We start from the raw sequence: 17,022 nt of genomic DNA, 5'->3' as shown, positions 1-17,022 counted from the left end.
TCTTCCCCTTATTCTCATAGATGCACTGCTCAGTCCCGAGGGGGAGCGCACGAGCAGAGTATGGGTTGAGTGGTTACAAGCGTTTCGACGTATTAACTTCGACTTTGCACCCTTTTTTAATGTTCGACTTGAATATAATTCCTGCATGATTTTTGAGCAATTAAGAAAGTCGAAAATTTAGTAATGTTAATTTTGTCGAATATGTACGCCATTTTCGAAAATTCCGGCAAATTTTTATACTTAAACGGAAAGTCTACTAGATATGTCCCCTAGTATACTTGTGTTGAGCGAAGGTTAGTGGAATATTAGTAATTTATCAAATTTTATAAAATTAAGCTATTCAAAGTGTGTCATTTTTGAAAATTTGGTTTTAAATTTCGCATGAAAATTATGACATTAAAATGAAATTAATAACATATTTATATAACATTATTTAGCATTTTGAACAATATTGTGAATTTTGACTTGGCAAATTTTGTTTAATGTTTGAAAGGAATATAATTTCCGTATGTTTTTTTGAGTGACACTTCAAAAATTTCTGATTTGTAAGCCATTAAATAATTTTCCGAATATTTTTGTGTACAATAAGCAGTCAGATTAATAACTTCTCTCACAGATACTTTACTCTACAGGGTGCAAGTTAACGTACTCAAATGTTTGTACACTTGGTAAAAAAGTTTAAAATTAGTCATTTTAATTTTATCAAGTTTTCACGCCATTTATAAATTTCCAGTATATTTTTCTGTATTAAAGATACCTTAGGTAAGGTAAAAGCTTGGTACTTGTGCAAACTTTTTTTTAAATTAAACTTTCCAAAGTGTGTAAATTTGGAAAAATTAGGGTTAAATGTTTTTATAAAAATTATGGAATAACAAAATTACAGAGCGAAGGCGTCTCGCTATTTTGTAAAAAATACAAAATTTACACAGTTTTTCGAGTTACAAAGTTTGCAATGCAAACCCACGCGTGTTCTTTATCAATCTTAATTTCGACAAAAATTTGCCCAATCCGTTATAATAATTCCACCCAAAAAAGTTTTCACCAAATATAGAATCTAATAACTATTACATAGATTAACGGACATCGCAACATCTGGTAATATTTACTAGGGCAATCAAATTTTAAAAATTTATTTAATTCAACGTCAACCTTTATCAGCAACCAACTTCGAATACCTCCATAAAAAAATTATTTTTGTTATGGCAAATTAAATTTAAAACTTTGGCTTAATTTGATCTTCCAGAAATTTATTTTCGAAAATAATGCAGCTCACAGCATATCTAATTATCTGTAATCCAATCTGCGAAAAATTTTGACACATTGCAAAAACATGTGAAAAAAATGCATAGTCTGAAAATTAACTTCATGTACCAAACCACACAGTATGATTCATTTCCTCCATTTAATTTACTCGAGTTGACACCAAATATGTATGATAATTAGTGGTCCATCCAAAATAGCCAGTCGTCTATCACGACATGGATGACGGATAAAAATCGACTACATGTTTTCGCGAATAATTATTGTAATTCGCAAATTTTATGCAACTGAGGTGACCATGTGACTCACTAATCAAGTAGACTTACGTACACATACACTTATAGAAATCTGGTATAGTCAGGCAGGTATTGATCTCTCGGTATTAAAGTTGCTACCGGTTGGTATTAAAATTATACCGCTCCGTACAAAATGTGTTACCGATATGGTGAAACTTTAATACCGAGCTATTGCTACATGGTATTACTTATAAATACCACTTTGATAGAGTTATATATGAATTGAGTATTGCTTGGTATTATTTTAATACCGAATTTCTAAGAGTGTATACTAATTTTCTTTCCTTATTTATGCAAGGTTTCGGTCAGGAAGTGGTCGTCCTGTTGATAACGGAAAACATTAAATTATGTGATACATAAAAGCATTACTAATTTTCTTGAGATATTTAAATTGAAAGTCATTCAGAGAGGGTTTGGCTTAGTCTTAAAGAGAGACAAATTTGCATAACAGAACAACCATGTATTTCCACCTGGGCATAGTTCTCCTATTTCTAATTGAGAAGGTTTGTAAAAAAAATTACATAAAACTCGACGTTATAATAAACGACACGATAAGCTTTGCAAATTTCGCAAATCAATCGCTAAATTTTCTCATTTCGTAAAATTTTGATGACAAATTTTATTCCCAAATTCACACAGAAGTTTTTATTTTGCAAAAAATATTGTGCGTTCTACTGACGATTAGCCAATTTCACGAACAAATATATCTACACATTTAAAACTCACTAAATTTTGCCACTTCGTAAAACTTTTGTTGCAATTTTTGTTCCAAAATTCACCCAGAACTTCTGGGCCAGAAGTTTTTATTTTTCGAAATTATTATGTGACAAACTATTTCCACAATGCAAAACAATGCATGGTCGTTAGTATACGCTAACTAAATTTTTCATACATAAATTTGCAAAAAAATATTGATAATTTAATTATTTAAGGGCTTATCCTCCACATTAACACCTCAATCCGACTTTGACAAAAGCTATGTCGGTGTAGTTTACGAACCTTACACTAAAAATCATGACAATCGGCACGATTACACCCTTGACGAGGTGAAGGACATGTTGCTCGTGGTGTCGAAACGGTTTAAATGGATCTCCACCTACGGCATGGGAACGATCAGTAAGCAGATATTCGTGATATATTCATAGTTAAACCTGCGCCATTGTTATACATAACTGAACTCTGGCGTAAGTTGAGGTGGGAAATTAAGTAAATATCTTCATTACACTGTTAGGAAATCGTGTCAAAGTTTGGTCAATTTCGATAATTGAGAACATTTTGCAAACACTGCTAAAAAAGTTTTCACCTGAATTGAATACCATGAAACACCTTCTATGTAGATCTGAATATTACTTCAAAAATATTCGTTTCAAATGCTTTTTTCATATGGCGTGAAACTATGACGCAGCAAAATTTAAATTCAATTTTAAATGTAAACTGCAAACCGATGTATTTTTCGTTTTCTCAAATTTACCCAGAAATTGCCCAGAAATTGCCCAGAAATTCGACACGTGTTACTTCGTAAACTATCTGCTAAATTAGGTGTTATGCGAAATTAGACGACATTGACATCAGCACGCGCATAGTTTTTTTGTTCTCTTCTCTAGATATTAATTACGCAATTAGTTAATTAATCTCCTAATTAATTAATCAGTTAATCGATCAATTAATTAATTAATCAGTTAATCATTCAATCAATTAATTTATTAACTAATCAGTTAATTAATTACTCAGGTGCCACCAGCAAATGGAACGAAGGCCAAGCCGGCGGTTTCTCTGGCATGGCGGCGAGTCAAATCAACCAAGAAATGAATTCTCTCCAATTAGTCGTCAATCTCGGAACGTGGCTTATTTCCAATGACGCCGTTATGAAGCAGGAAATCGTCAACGCCTTCACCGTGGCGGGCTTGGCAAACTCGAATTTTCCCGGGACCGTTAACGGGGTCATCATCACGAGTCATCACACCTACACTGACGACCAGCTGAGAACCGTTGTTCACCTTTTGTCCCAGAATTTAGCCACGGCGCGAAATTTGAAGGTTCAATTAGGCCTACGAACAAGCAATTGTGACGCATTGACGAGAAATTCAGAACTCATAAGGCTTTTGGACTTTATCAATTGTCAAAAATTTCCAACGTCCCAAACTTCAAAGAGCAACGTTTCCGCCGAAGTTGGCCTGGTTGGCCGATATTTTCTCCAACTTCGGCAAGAATTCGGCACAATTAAGCCTAATTTGACCGTAATTGGGGAAACCGGATGGGCAAGTTTTGATAAGTCGGGTAGTCAAAGAGAGTACAATAGTTCGGTCAAATTTTGGCGGGAAATGGGGCAATGGGCGAAAATTAATAAGTTTCGGGTCGACATGTTCACTGCGTTTGATGAACCCTGGAAAATAGCGATCGGGACGCATGAGCCGCATTACGGATGGTGGGAAAGAGTCGGGAACGAGTCGAGTGGGAGTGACGCCTTCAGGGAAAAGTTGACATGTAAAATTTTCATGTATTTTCATGTATTTTCATATTTTCGGCACAATTTAGGATTTTAGCAATGTCTGATTTCAAATCATCTTTTCGCCATGCACTGCACTGCAAAAAAACTGCAGGAAATCCAAATAATAAGCGCCATCTAGCGGCTCGCCTGATTTACGACACGTAATTATACGGATTATCCGCCAGATGGCGCTGATTTCTTGCATTTCTTGACCTCTTGCAAAAAAAGTATGCCTAAAAACACAATTTCTTGCAGTTTTTTTCATGACTCAAACGCTTGATTTGAATCTGTTTTTTTTCGAATTGTCCAACATGAGTCGAATTCCAACATGAGTCCGAGTTTTCGGAGTAAAATTCCACTGAATTCGGAAAGCACATCACAAAATATTGTATTAACGAGTTATTATTTCTGGTGATTTAGATCTTGAACCTGAACCTGCAAAACCAAAGAGTCCGTGGTCCGTAGAGGTCATCGAAGGCAGAGTAATTAAAGATGATACTCCTCCTACAAGCAAAAATATCGCTTCCTCACCCACAATCCTATCGGAATTTGTCCGTTTCTTACTGATGATAACCTTGTATCAAAAATTCGTAACTTTGTAATCATATTTACAACGATCTGTATGCAACGCGTTAATAAATATTCATAAAATCTTATCGAACTAAATTCTGTGCTTAAAATGTATTGTAAGAAATTGATTAAAGTTGAAGCAGATGGATTCTTCAAAATGTGACAAGTTATAGAAAATATTCCCGTTTTTTAAAAAATTATTACCCGTCGGAAATTTAATTTCGTGGAAGTGTACCAATTTTTATTCAATTAACGGAATGCCAAAAATAAAATGATTTTATTATAGCTTATATGTATAAAATTTGCAATGATTTACAAAATTTTTAAACTTTTCATAATCTAACCAGTTTTAAATTGAAATGATATTTAAATCCACAAATTTTCATGGAATTAGTCTAAATTGGTTTCGAATTTTTTTAACAAAATGCTGAAAACCGTTTCATTTTATATTTTTGGACAATTCAGAAAGTTTTGAAAAAGAGTAGGGACAATTTGGATGTCATTTACAAAATTACAACATGTTTTAGTGCAATTAGAGGTGATTAGATTTGTAGCCCTCATGATATGTAAACAAAAAAAAACTACAAAAAAAACAACAAAATGGTTATAATTATAATAATATAATTATAATTATAAATACAATTACATAATCACAATAATTGTAATTAACGAAGTTATGAAAGTTTCCATTTTTCACTTTTCATATATTGAGGGATTTCACGTCAAGTTTATAACTCCGTAACTTCTTTAGGTTTAAAAGTTTACACGCTTTTGACGTGAGTTGACTTTGTAAAGATTTTCGGTAAAAACTGTCTCACAAGCGCAACCTTGATTTTCTAAAGTGTCCAATTTAAAAAAAAATTGATTTAAAATTGGTATACAAATTGTGAACTTGAAATTTAATGAAATGTGTATTTCGAGGAATACAATGAGTTTGCACTATTTTTATTAATTTTCGACATAAAGTTAAATTACAATGGAGGTCTCCCAAAGTATGCTCACAGATTTGGACCAAACTGGTGTCAATCGATCACAAATATAATTAGAATGAAATTTGCAAATGGAACTATCTGCCAATGCGCAGGTTTTGAGGAGATATTTGCATAAAAAGCGGGAGAAATGCGCAGCAAATTTGGAAAATGAAAAATTTGCCTCCCTTGGGGGTGCATTTTCTCCGCTTTGGATGCAAATATCTCCGCCAAACCTGCGCATTGGCAGATAGATCCATTTGCAAATTTCATTCTAATTATATTTGTGATCGATTGACACCAGTTTGGTCCAAATTTGTGAGCATACTTTGGGAAACCTCCATTGTTAGTTTTGCTGTTGATATGGGACAGACTCCTTCAAAAACTGACTCTTCCAACTAAATTTTCGCGACTTTTGACATCTTTTATATTAGAAATAAGGTATTACAGTGGGATTGAAATATTATTGCTTAAAAAATGTTTCGTTAGAACTGAGAATTCCAAATTGTTCAGTTGTGTGGGTAAATTTAACGCCAAAAGTTAACAGACGTTCAACTTTGACGGTTAGTTTGTCAAGTTTGTATGCCAGTCTTCGTCTGATCGAAGTTTAGTCGAGTTAGTTTTAATTTGTTAGATTTTATAAAATCACAATTGAAAGTGTGTAATTTTGTAAAACTTAGGTTCAAAATTAATTTAATCACACGTTTTTATATAACATTATGTTTAGCATTTCGAGCAATATTTAGTGGTCTCAACGGTTCTCGGTTCTCATAGAACCGAACCGGAACCTATGGCTCGGTTCGGTTCCGGTTTATACGGAGAACCGAACCGAACCGAAACTTTTATTACCGGTTCGGTTCCGGTTCCAAGTCTTTGAGAACCGAACCGAACCGGCCGGTTCGGGTTGAACCGAACTTCATACATAAATACATTAGCGAAGTTAATCATATTTTCGAAAAAGTTTTACGAATTTCCCGAAATACACATAGTTTCCAAAATGAAATTTTGACGTGGCCGCACTGCCAAAGTTCCCAAAATGAAACTTTGACATGGCCACACCCCCAAAGTTCCCGAAATGAAACTTTGACTTGGTCACACCCCCAATGTTTCCAAAACCAAATTTTGACTTGATGACACGCCCAAAGTTCCCAAAATGAAACTTTTATTTGGTCACACCCCCAATGTTTCCAAAACGAAATTTTGACCTGGTTACATCCCCAATGTTTCCAAAACCAAATTTTGACTTGATGACACCTCCAAAGTTTCCAAAATGAAATTTTCATCCCCAAAGTTTCCTAAACGAAATTTTTACCCCCAAAAGTTTCTAAAATGAAATCTTTACTTGGTCACACCCCAAAGTTTCCAAAATGAAATTTTGACTTGGTTACACCCCCAATGTTTCCAAAATGAAATTTTTACTTGGTCACACCCCAAATGTTTCCAAAATGAAATTTTTACTTGGTCACACCCCAAATGTTTCCAAAATGAAATGTTGACTTGGTTACACCCCCAATGTTTCCAAAATGAAATTTTTACTTGGTCACACCCCCAATGTTTCCAAAATGAAATTTTGACTTGGTTGCACCCCAAACTTGGAATTGTTTTCTAACTTCAATAATATATATATACATAAGTGGTTTTGCTGTTGACATGTATTAGAATTTGCTTGTTTAAATACAGATAAGTTATTGGCTTATATGTGAAATTTCATCAGAAACACGTCAATTAGCATTGTTTGTTGTTTATTGCATATTAATAACACTACCGGTTTGACCCGAACCGCCGGTTCGGTCACGGTTTGGTCCGGTTCCGGTTCGGTTCCAACTAAAAAAAGTTCGGTTCTGTTTCGGTTCTTCAATTCTGGTTCTCGGTTCTAAACCGGTTCTTCCAAGAACCGAACCGAACCGCACCGTTGAGACCACTAGCAATATTGTGAATTTTGAGTTGGCATATTTTGTATAACTTTTGAAAGAAATAATATAATTTCTGTGGTTGTTGAGTAACATTTTCAAGATTCAACCAGTGAGTTTATAAATATTCAACAGAAATCTATGTAAACTTGCATATTTACAAAGGAAATTCACGCAGTCCTACGGAAAATTAGCTTACAAAATTTTTGTAGAGTTTGCTTGCATGATGATTAGTCGTCTCAACAGTCCCGTTCTTGGTAAGGAACCGAGAACCGAACCGGAACCGATTCGAACCGCCGGTTCGGGCCCAACCAGTAGTTTATGATAAGATGGAGTAGCTACCTTTAAAACAATGCTAACTGAGGTATTTTTACTGAAATAATGTTTATCTCATGTAGACGTTTATGAACAAATCTGCAAATTGAGTGAATTGAGTTCGGTCCGCCCGGACTTAGAACGTAGAATCGGAACCGAGAAAAGTTTCGGTTCGGTTCGGTTCTCCTTACAACCCGGTCCGGTTCGGTTCGGTTCTCCTTACAACCCGGTCCGGTTCGGTTCCGTAAGAACCGAGAACCATTGAGACCACTAATGATGATGCTTGCAGTAACTTCTATATTGTTAATATCAAAATTTTGTTGCATAATAATGACGCCAATTACAAAAAGTTATGTATTTTAGTATTTACAATAAATTGCTGATTTTGCGAGCCCGGCGAAGCCGGGTGAAGCAAAATCTAGATTTTGTGAGTCTTCCGAGTACGAAAGACATCACGGAGTATAGTTGGTAGTGGTCGACCTCCAGGTATCAGGGAGACACTACGCGCCGCCTAGTTCACAGAAATGCACTTAAAAAACAACTACCACACTCACATGCTCACACCACACCAGTCACAATGCATAGTTTTAAAGAGCGAATCGACTTTATGAATATTGTGGGGGTGGGATGGAGGGCCGTGATGTCTTTCGTACTCGGAAGACTCACAAAATCTAGATTTTGCTTCACCCGGCTTCGCCGGGCTCGCAAAATCAGCAATTTTGCTTCGTATTCCTCATACTCCGACATCACGGAGTATAGTTGGTAGTAGTTCAAAGCAAAGTCGATGAGCACAGGTCACGGATTATTTTACACGTTATTTATTATTATAAATTCATACTTTGCTTATTACATACACACCGTACAAGATTCTTAAATATTCAAATTGACATAACTATTTTACCAAATTCAGAGGGATCCTCAAATGGACGATTATAGTACAATGAAAATTATTTGGAGTTATCTGTCCAACCAACCCTTTTAAAAATAGTATCTACACTGACCCCTTTAGCTGCCGCTTTAGAAACGGAAGCGTGCCTAAAACTGTGAGCATGAAAGGTATGGACATTAATTCCAGATTTCTCCAAAACTTCACACAACCAGCGACTGACAGACTGTGATGTCACAGCTTTATGAGGCTTACAAAAGCTTATAAATAATTGTAACTCATTACCTCGAAGACTTTTAGTCATATCCCTATACATTTTGAGAATAGTTACAGGACACAAACTTTTATCATGGTAGGGTGGTACAAATAATACTGGGTTAGATGTATTAACAATTGTTGTCTTTAAAATACTACTCAGTCTAATTTGAATTGTCTCCTCCCAAACAATATCGTTTAACTTAATGGAACAAAGGGTCTGGACACGTTGACCAGTGCATAATGCTAACAAGGCAATAGATTTAAGAGTAACTATTTTAAGACTAAATTCTGTCCATCCCTTGAGAAATTTAAGTACAAGATCAGGGTTCCATGTAAAATCATACCTAGGTCTTGGTGGCCTCAATCGATTCACTCCTTTCATAAAATCGACGATCAATTTATGCTCACCAATTGCACAATTATCAATTTTTCCAAAAACAGACGACAGTGCTGATCTAGTAGAATTAAGAACAGAATAACTCAAGCCATCGTAATATAATTTACTTAAGAATATCAAATAATGACTAATATTAACTTCCCACACCGACCAATCCTTTGATTTACAAAACGAAGCCCATTTTGATAACGCCGACTCATATTGTCTCCAAGTTCCGTCTGATTTTGATGACTTAATTATTTCTAAAACTTCCACAGGAAGATCCAAGTTTTTCATGACCTGCCTGACAATACTGCTACCAGCACCGCTAGCTTCGAATTGACTTGTTTCTCCTCCCTGCAAGAAGGATTAAATAATAAATTCTTGTTCGGACTCATTCTTAAAATTGGTGTCACAGCAAAACGCTTAAATAGTGGGTACCACGGCTGAGTTTTCCAGTCAGGTACCACCAAAATCCCTTTGCATTTATCTCGACGTATTTTATTAATAACTCTTGCAACAAGATTAAACGGTGGAAATGCGAAAAAGTTGTCTGTCCACCTAAATGCAAATGCGTCTACCCCTTCACCCGAAGGATCAGGTTTAAATGAATAAAATCTGCTGCATTGAGTTGTATTATGAGATGCGAACAAGTCTATCTCTGGCATACCAAATGTCTCTGGCATTCTGGATAATTTATCGGCTATGAAATTATCTTTTGTATTAATGTAATTCGCAGACAAAATTATTTCCCTTGATTCGGCCCATTGCCAAAGCTTCTTCGCCACATCATGTGCACCCGTTGACCTACATCCTCCAAACTTGTTAACGTAGGCTAAAGCAGTGGAACTATCTGTACGAATAAGGAGATGAATTTTCTCTGAATGAACCAATGACTTTACACCATAAAAAATCGCCCAGAGTTCCTTAACATTTATATGAAAGTCCCGAGAAGCTCCAGACCAAAATCCATAAGTCTTAATATCGCTTGCTTCAATCCATGCCCCCCATCCGGTGGGCGACGCATCTGTGGTTATAATACAGTCTGGATCTGGTTGGTGTAAGCAACTAAATGAACCTGGAATATTAGAGATCCACCAATTTAAGTCTAAAATTGCGTCTTCGGATAGAATGAGCGTTTCATTCCAATTTCCAGATTTCTCTAAGGCAGCAGCCTTTTCTTGCTCCAATTGTTTAGTGTACAGCAGCCCATATTTAGTAGCAGGGACTGCGGAGATTAATGTGCCAATTAATTCTGCTAATTTCCTAACGCTCATATGAGGTCTCAAAACTGCCTCAGAACACTTTCTAACGACTCTGTCGCACTTATCCTGTGGTAAATACAGCCGCATGTTTGCAGAATTAATTATAAATCCTAAATATCTTACCGTTTGAGATGGAATGAGTTGCGATTTCTCCTTATTTATCCTAAATCCTAAACTCTTTAACAACCGTAGTGACTTTTGTAAATTACTCTCACATTCCTCAAACGAATTACCATAAACTAACAAGTCATCGAGGTACGACACTACAATTATTCCTCGAGATCGAAGATATGCCACAATTGGTTTGTTCAGTTTTGTGTATAAACGTGGCGCTACTGATAATCCGAATGGAACAACCGTATACATGTATAGCTGACCTTTCCATCTAAATTTCAGAAATTTTTGATGCGCTCCATAAATTGGAATCGAATGATAAGCGTCCTGACAGTCAATCACGGCCATGTAAACACCCTTTGAAGTCAATTGCGCTGCTGTCCTAATATTTTCCATCTTAAAGTGAACAGATTCTAAATACTCATTCAACTTCCGCAAATTAATAATCGGCCTCCTCGAGCCATCAGGTTTAGGCACCGTAAAAATTGTTGATACGAATTGACCTGCCTCAGATTCTGATTTTACTATTGCCCCTGTGCTCAACAGCTTACTAATACTATCATCAATCATAATATTCTCATTTTCACTAAATTTAGAATTATTTGGTTCTAATATTTGGTTTGGAACCTGAACAAATGGTAATATAAATCCCTGAATAGCACTAATTACATATTTATCATTAGTAATTTTTAACCAATTGTCTAAATGTAATAATAATTGCCCAGATTGTTTACGCACATTTAATATCTCTTGTAATTGTTCTGCTGGTTTTTGAAGTGGTTGTAGTGCTGCGTCTGTTGTGAGAATTGGCGTTGCGGAGCACTGGGTCGAAATTGCCCGTTCCCTCGAAACTGTGGACGGAACGGGCGACTCCCGTTTTAAGAACCGGTGGATGACCTCGGTCGCATTCCATAAGGTTGAAAACGATTAATCTGGCGTCCTGTTTGCCTAATCAATGTTGATGCAGCTTTTGAAGATTTCAATGACTCGGCGAGCTCATTACCAAATAGCCACTCAGCATGAGGGATCTAATTTTTCACAAATCTTGCATATTAAAAGTCACCAAATTATCATTAGCAATTATTAAATATGTAGCAAAACAATGATATTCGTACCTCGCTTGTACAGATACCCGCATATTCAGGATTTAAATGTTTTTTAACCTCTTGCCTCCGGCTTGAATTTAGGGACTGAATCTGATCTCCCAAAATGTTCCCTGCATCTAAGGCCAGTTTTACTATGCTGCTGGTCGCCTCCTTTGGGATGACCGTCTTATGTGCCACGACCGTGCTGGCAATCATTGATAACGCTGATAAGGCTTCTCCTAAGGCCCGCTGCGTTTGTTGGCTTTTAATGTCAACGACCCGAGCATTTGAGGGTAATATCTTCCAAATTTCGGAATTGGTTTTGGGTAGAACAAACTGCTTCAAGTTACTTGGTATTTTTAGAGCGAGTTTTAGTTTTTCTTTTGACTCCTTCGTCAAAGGACGTTCCACGGTTTTTCGAAAACTTTCAGCAATTTGGGGAAGTACTTCTGCACCATAATCTGGACCCTTTTCGATGTCCTCCAATAAGATGGCAATCTCATTATCCACCTCGTCATGCTGCTCTTTACCACCTCCGTTAATCATTTTCTCAACATCATCCTCTTCATCCTCAGATAACCCTAAGGACCATGACGGCTTGACTGCTTGATTCATATCTGCCGGTCCCCCAGCGACAGTTCTCTGCAAATTTTCAATTGCTTGCTGTTGCTCACTAAGTTTTGCTAATAGATCAGCCAAATTTGTCTCCTCTTTGTCAGCCATCTAAATAATTATTTTTCTATATTAGTTTCTAGCAAATGTGGGCCCCTCATTAGTTGACGACATGTCCCAGAATATCGAATAACAGCAACTTTTAGAAATTTTTTAAAAAATTTCAAGTCGACGAAAAATGATGTGTCTCCCCGAATGCCTAAAAATCAACTATGCATTGTGACTGGTGTGGTGTGAGCATGTGAGTGTGGTAGTTGTTTTTTAAGTGCATTTCTGTGAACTAGGCGGCGCGTAGTGTCTCCCTGATACCTGGAGGTCGACCACTACCAACTATACTCCGTGATGTCGGAGTATGAGGAATACGAAGCAAAATCAAAGATACAACGAACATCGTGTCTTGTGTCAATGAGATTTTTGTATTTTTTCTTGAACATTGCTTGAATTGAAATATTTTTTTCAGTAAAGTCAGCATATTTGTAACGTACACTCATAAAATTTTCGCAATTTTTTTGGTAAATGGTGGCACGAATCAGATTTTGTTTTTTTAAATAGCGCACATTAAACGAATTGAGGGTCATATGTAACTCGGTATGAAATAATAATTGAGATTTATGCATGTGCACTACGAAATACATCAACTGCATTTTTACAGGTACTAATTTACTTCGAGTTTATAGTTACACGCCACTTGCTCAGATCAAGGGTGTCCCTTTATTTTGTAAAAGTTGGTAAAATGATTTTACAAAACTTACTGATTTTACAAAGTTACCAAGGACTGCGTGAATTGCGTCGTGTGAAATCAATTTAGAAATTTTAAGATAGATATCTCAAAATTTCTATTGGGAAACTATTTACATTATAAAACGCTTCACACGAGGCAATTCACGCAGTCCTTGGTAAAACTCTGTAAAATCAGTAAGTTTTGTAAAATAATTTTACGAACTTTTACAAAATGAAGAGACGCCCTTGATCTGAACAAGTTTACAAAATTATTGTAAGCTATATAATTTCCCCTAGAATTATACGACTGCGTGAAACGCCCCTTTGTAACCTAAGTTTGTAGTGATTAACACATTTCAGCCAGATATTTGTAAACTTTATCAAACTGCACAAATTATTTTGCTAATTTTATATAAATATAGCTTCTATACGATATAATTTTTTTTATTGTATAACAATTATGGCAGACAGATTGAATGTAATTTATAAGTGAATTTTCCTTCGAAATATTTGTAAAAGTTTGTAAAAGTTTGCAAGTTTACATAATTTACGGATTTATGCAATTGCCTTAGTATTGTAAGATTTGAAAGCATATCTATGTAGATACTCCACATTGTAAATAAATATATTAAAGTTCGCAGAATTTGGGTTTGTAAACAGTGTAAATTTTGTAGAAATATTTTTTTTAGCATGAAGACAAAGTAACCTTGTGAATATCAAAATTTAGGAATTTACAAAGATCCAACTTAATTAAAATTTTTCTTTTTGTAAAAATAGCTAAAATATTCTTTAGTCTCTAATGAGTAATGAAACATTATCGGTTCAACCCATTGAATCTACCCTGTAATTAGAATATTTAACTTGGTTAAAATATTTCATACGGCGTACTATCCTTATTTTCAAATTTAGATAATACCAATTTATTAATTCCGATTGTGTTGAGGGGAATTTGTAAACTCGTAAAATTCGAATTCTTCATAAAATTTCTGACGTGATTTTCCTTCATAATCTTTTATTGCAAACAGTTTGAATGAGTGGTCTTAAATTTGCAGAGTTTCAAAAATCTGATTTAATTAAATCTTACTTTGTGCACATTTTTTCCTTGAATTAAATAATTAAAGTACCTTAAATTAAGGAACTAAGCAAATGAAAATACCCATCAGCAATTGGACCGATTAAGAACCGGAAACCAAAAACCAATTTTAATTTTTTAACAATTAAAAAAAATTTGAAAAAGAGTAGTGACAATTTTGACCAGTTTGCATGCCATCTATAAAATTACAATGTTTTTAGTGTTATTAATGGTAAGCAGGTTTGTGGTCTATCTGCCACGTATTATAAATAATCAATAACAATTATGTAGGAATATTTCTTTTTTTACTAAAAATAAGATAAATATGTCAATTTTAAACATTTAGGAATTTACAAAGACCCGATTTGTAAAGATCTGATTTAATTTAGACAACTTTTCTTTTTAAATCTATTAACGATTGCGTAATAATGCACAAAGTAAAACTCGAAACTTTAAATTTCTATTTCATTTTTTTAAGTAAATACAATATTATTTAATCTCTAATTAAACATTAATGACTCCACCATTCGTAAATTATATAATTAAGATATTTAAAATCGCTAAAATATTTTATACAGCGTAATGCCCTCACTTTTTAATTTCATTTATCACAATTAATTACCCCCAGTGTTAATTCCGCTCGTGTCGAGTTGAATTTGTAAACTCGTAAAATTCGAATTTTTCATAAACTTTCTGTCTTGAGTTTCCTTCATTATATAATCTTTAATTGCAAACTTTTTGAATAAGTCAGCTTACAAGTTACTTCACCCTAATTATGGAAAGTGTCTAATTTGGGGAAATTTAGAATTAAGATTGGCATAAGAAAAGTATGACAGATTCAGAAAAATTTTCATTTCGGGGAAGGTTTTTATTCTTTTGCACGATTTTCGTTAATGTTCGAACTACACATAATTTCTATTATTTTTGAGCCATTAATAAAGTCGTAATATTGTCAGGTTATACGCCATTTACAACGTTCTGGTATATTTTTGGTAGCAAAAAGAAAAGTTAGGTGAAAAATTAGTAGGGGGAGATCTGTGCCTAATTTTTGGAAAATTTGGTTTGGAATTTGAATAATAAAAAGTATCACAGATTCAGATTGAATGGAATTTGCATTTTGAGCAATTTACTAATTTCGAGGTTGCACCAGTTTCATTAATGTTTCGACCTAAGTATAATTTCTGTTGATTTTTTAGGAATTGTGAAAATCGAAAATTGAGTCATGCTACTTTTGTCAACTTTGTACGTCATTTATAAAAATTCCAGCATGCTTTATAGAAAAATGAAAAGCTAGGTTGGTCTCTCAGTAGGCTGATGTTGAGCGTAATTTCGTCAAACATTTGTAATCTGCTAATTTTTACAAAATTAAACTTTACAAATTATGTAATTAAAAAAAATTCGTATAAAACTAAGACATTAAAATAAAATTAATACCATATAATTATTTAAAATTGTGTAGTATTTCGAGCAATATTGGGAAATTTGAGGTGGCATATTTTGTATAATTTTTGAAAGAAATATCGTTTCTGTGTGGTTGTTAAGATTTTCAATATTCAAAGGTGACAATTTTGTCAGATTTGTAAGCCATTAAAAAATTTTGAGTTAGTAGATTTCGTTCAATTAATGGCAGAAATATAATTTTTGTGTGCTTTTTGACAGAGATTTTAAACATTCAAACGATTTTACAAGCCATTAAATAAGTTTCCGACTATTTTTATCTAATTTTTTGGGAATATTTGGATCTAAATTTGTATACAAAATATGAATTTGAGATTGAATGAAATTTACATTACGAAGAATACAATGAATTTTGGATTTACATCATTTTCATTAATTTTCGACCTGAATATAAACGAATTTAGTCGCATATTTGTAATCTGCTAAATTTGATAAAATTAAGCTTTGCAATTTTGAAAATTTAGGGTAAAATTTCGTAGGAAAATTATGACATTAAAATAAATTTAACAACATAATTCTATAAAATATGCAGCATTTCGAGCAATATTGACTTGCATATTCTATTGAATTTTTGACAGAAATATAATTTCAGCTTGGTTTTTGAGCAAGATTTTAAAAATTCAAAATTTGGTAATTTTGGTAAGTTTATCCGGCATTTACTAAATATCAAAATATATTTTTGTGCGTACAACGAAAAGATAAGTAAGCACCTTACTCCGTTTTTGATTAGCGAAATTTAATTTAGTTTAGCGAATATTTCTAATATGTACAAACTTAATAAAATTTGACTTTGCAACGTATTTAATTTTGGAAAATTTAGGTTCAAATTTCGCATAAAAGTTATGACACTATTGAACAACAAAATGAAATTATTAGCACATAAGTATACAAAATTTTGTAGCATTTCGAGCAATACTATGAATTTCGAGTTGTCAATTTAAAAAAAAAAAATTTGTGACAGAAATATAATTCTTGTATAGTTTTTGAATGATATTTTAAAAATTCTTAAACTACAAATATTGGACTTGTAAGCCATTAACTAATTTTCCGAATGTTTTTTTGACATTAAAGAGTCAGATTTTCCTTCTTGTCCATTCAAATTACAAGAGTGCTGAACATTTGCATTTCAGAGGAATATTTGTAAACTTTATAAAACTACAGAAATCATCTTACAAATTTTAACACTTATCTGTATAAAACAAACGTTTTTAAACTTTATAAAAGTACAAATTATTTCGCAAACTTTTAGAAAATATGTGCCAGCTAACAATTTATGCAAAAATTTGCAAAATATTTGCATACCGATCCA

The 17,022-nt window shown here is 34.0% G+C and overlaps 2 protein-coding genes across 2 annotated transcripts; one reads left to right on the top strand and one right to left on the bottom strand.

The window, feature by feature from the left end:
* The first annotated feature begins 1,946 nt into the window (after window positions 1-1,946).
* Window positions 1,947-4,780, top strand: LOC110856212. The gene is made up of 4 exons (XM_022104677.2): window positions 1,947-2,059; window positions 2,489-2,672; window positions 3,288-4,040; window positions 4,465-4,780. The coding sequence occupies exons 1-4, from the start codon at window positions 2,015-2,017 to the stop codon at window positions 4,644-4,646; spliced, it is 1,164 nt and encodes a 387-aa protein (XP_021960369.1). The 5' UTR covers window positions 1,947-2,014; the 3' UTR covers window positions 4,647-4,780.
* A 4,366-nt stretch (window positions 4,781-9,146) lies between these two features.
* LOC110856395 lies at window positions 9,147-12,514 on the bottom strand. Its single transcript, XM_022104881.1, has 5 exons — window positions 11,822-12,514; window positions 9,795-11,333; window positions 9,516-9,684; window positions 9,360-9,406; window positions 9,147-9,194 (listed from the first exon to the last, which is right to left on the bottom strand). The coding sequence occupies exons 1-5, from the start codon at window positions 12,512-12,514 to the stop codon at window positions 9,147-9,149; spliced, it is 2,496 nt and encodes an 831-aa protein (XP_021960573.1).
* Window positions 12,515-17,022: the final 4,508 nt, after the last annotated feature.

This window comes from Folsomia candida, unplaced genomic scaffold, assembly GCF_002217175.1.
Source record: "Folsomia candida strain VU population unplaced genomic scaffold, ASM221717v1 Fcan01_Sc015, whole genome shotgun sequence".
NCBI lineage: Eukaryota > Metazoa > Arthropoda > Collembola > Entomobryomorpha > Isotomidae > Folsomia > Folsomia candida.
This window is presented reverse-complemented; position numbering and strand designations above follow the sequence as displayed.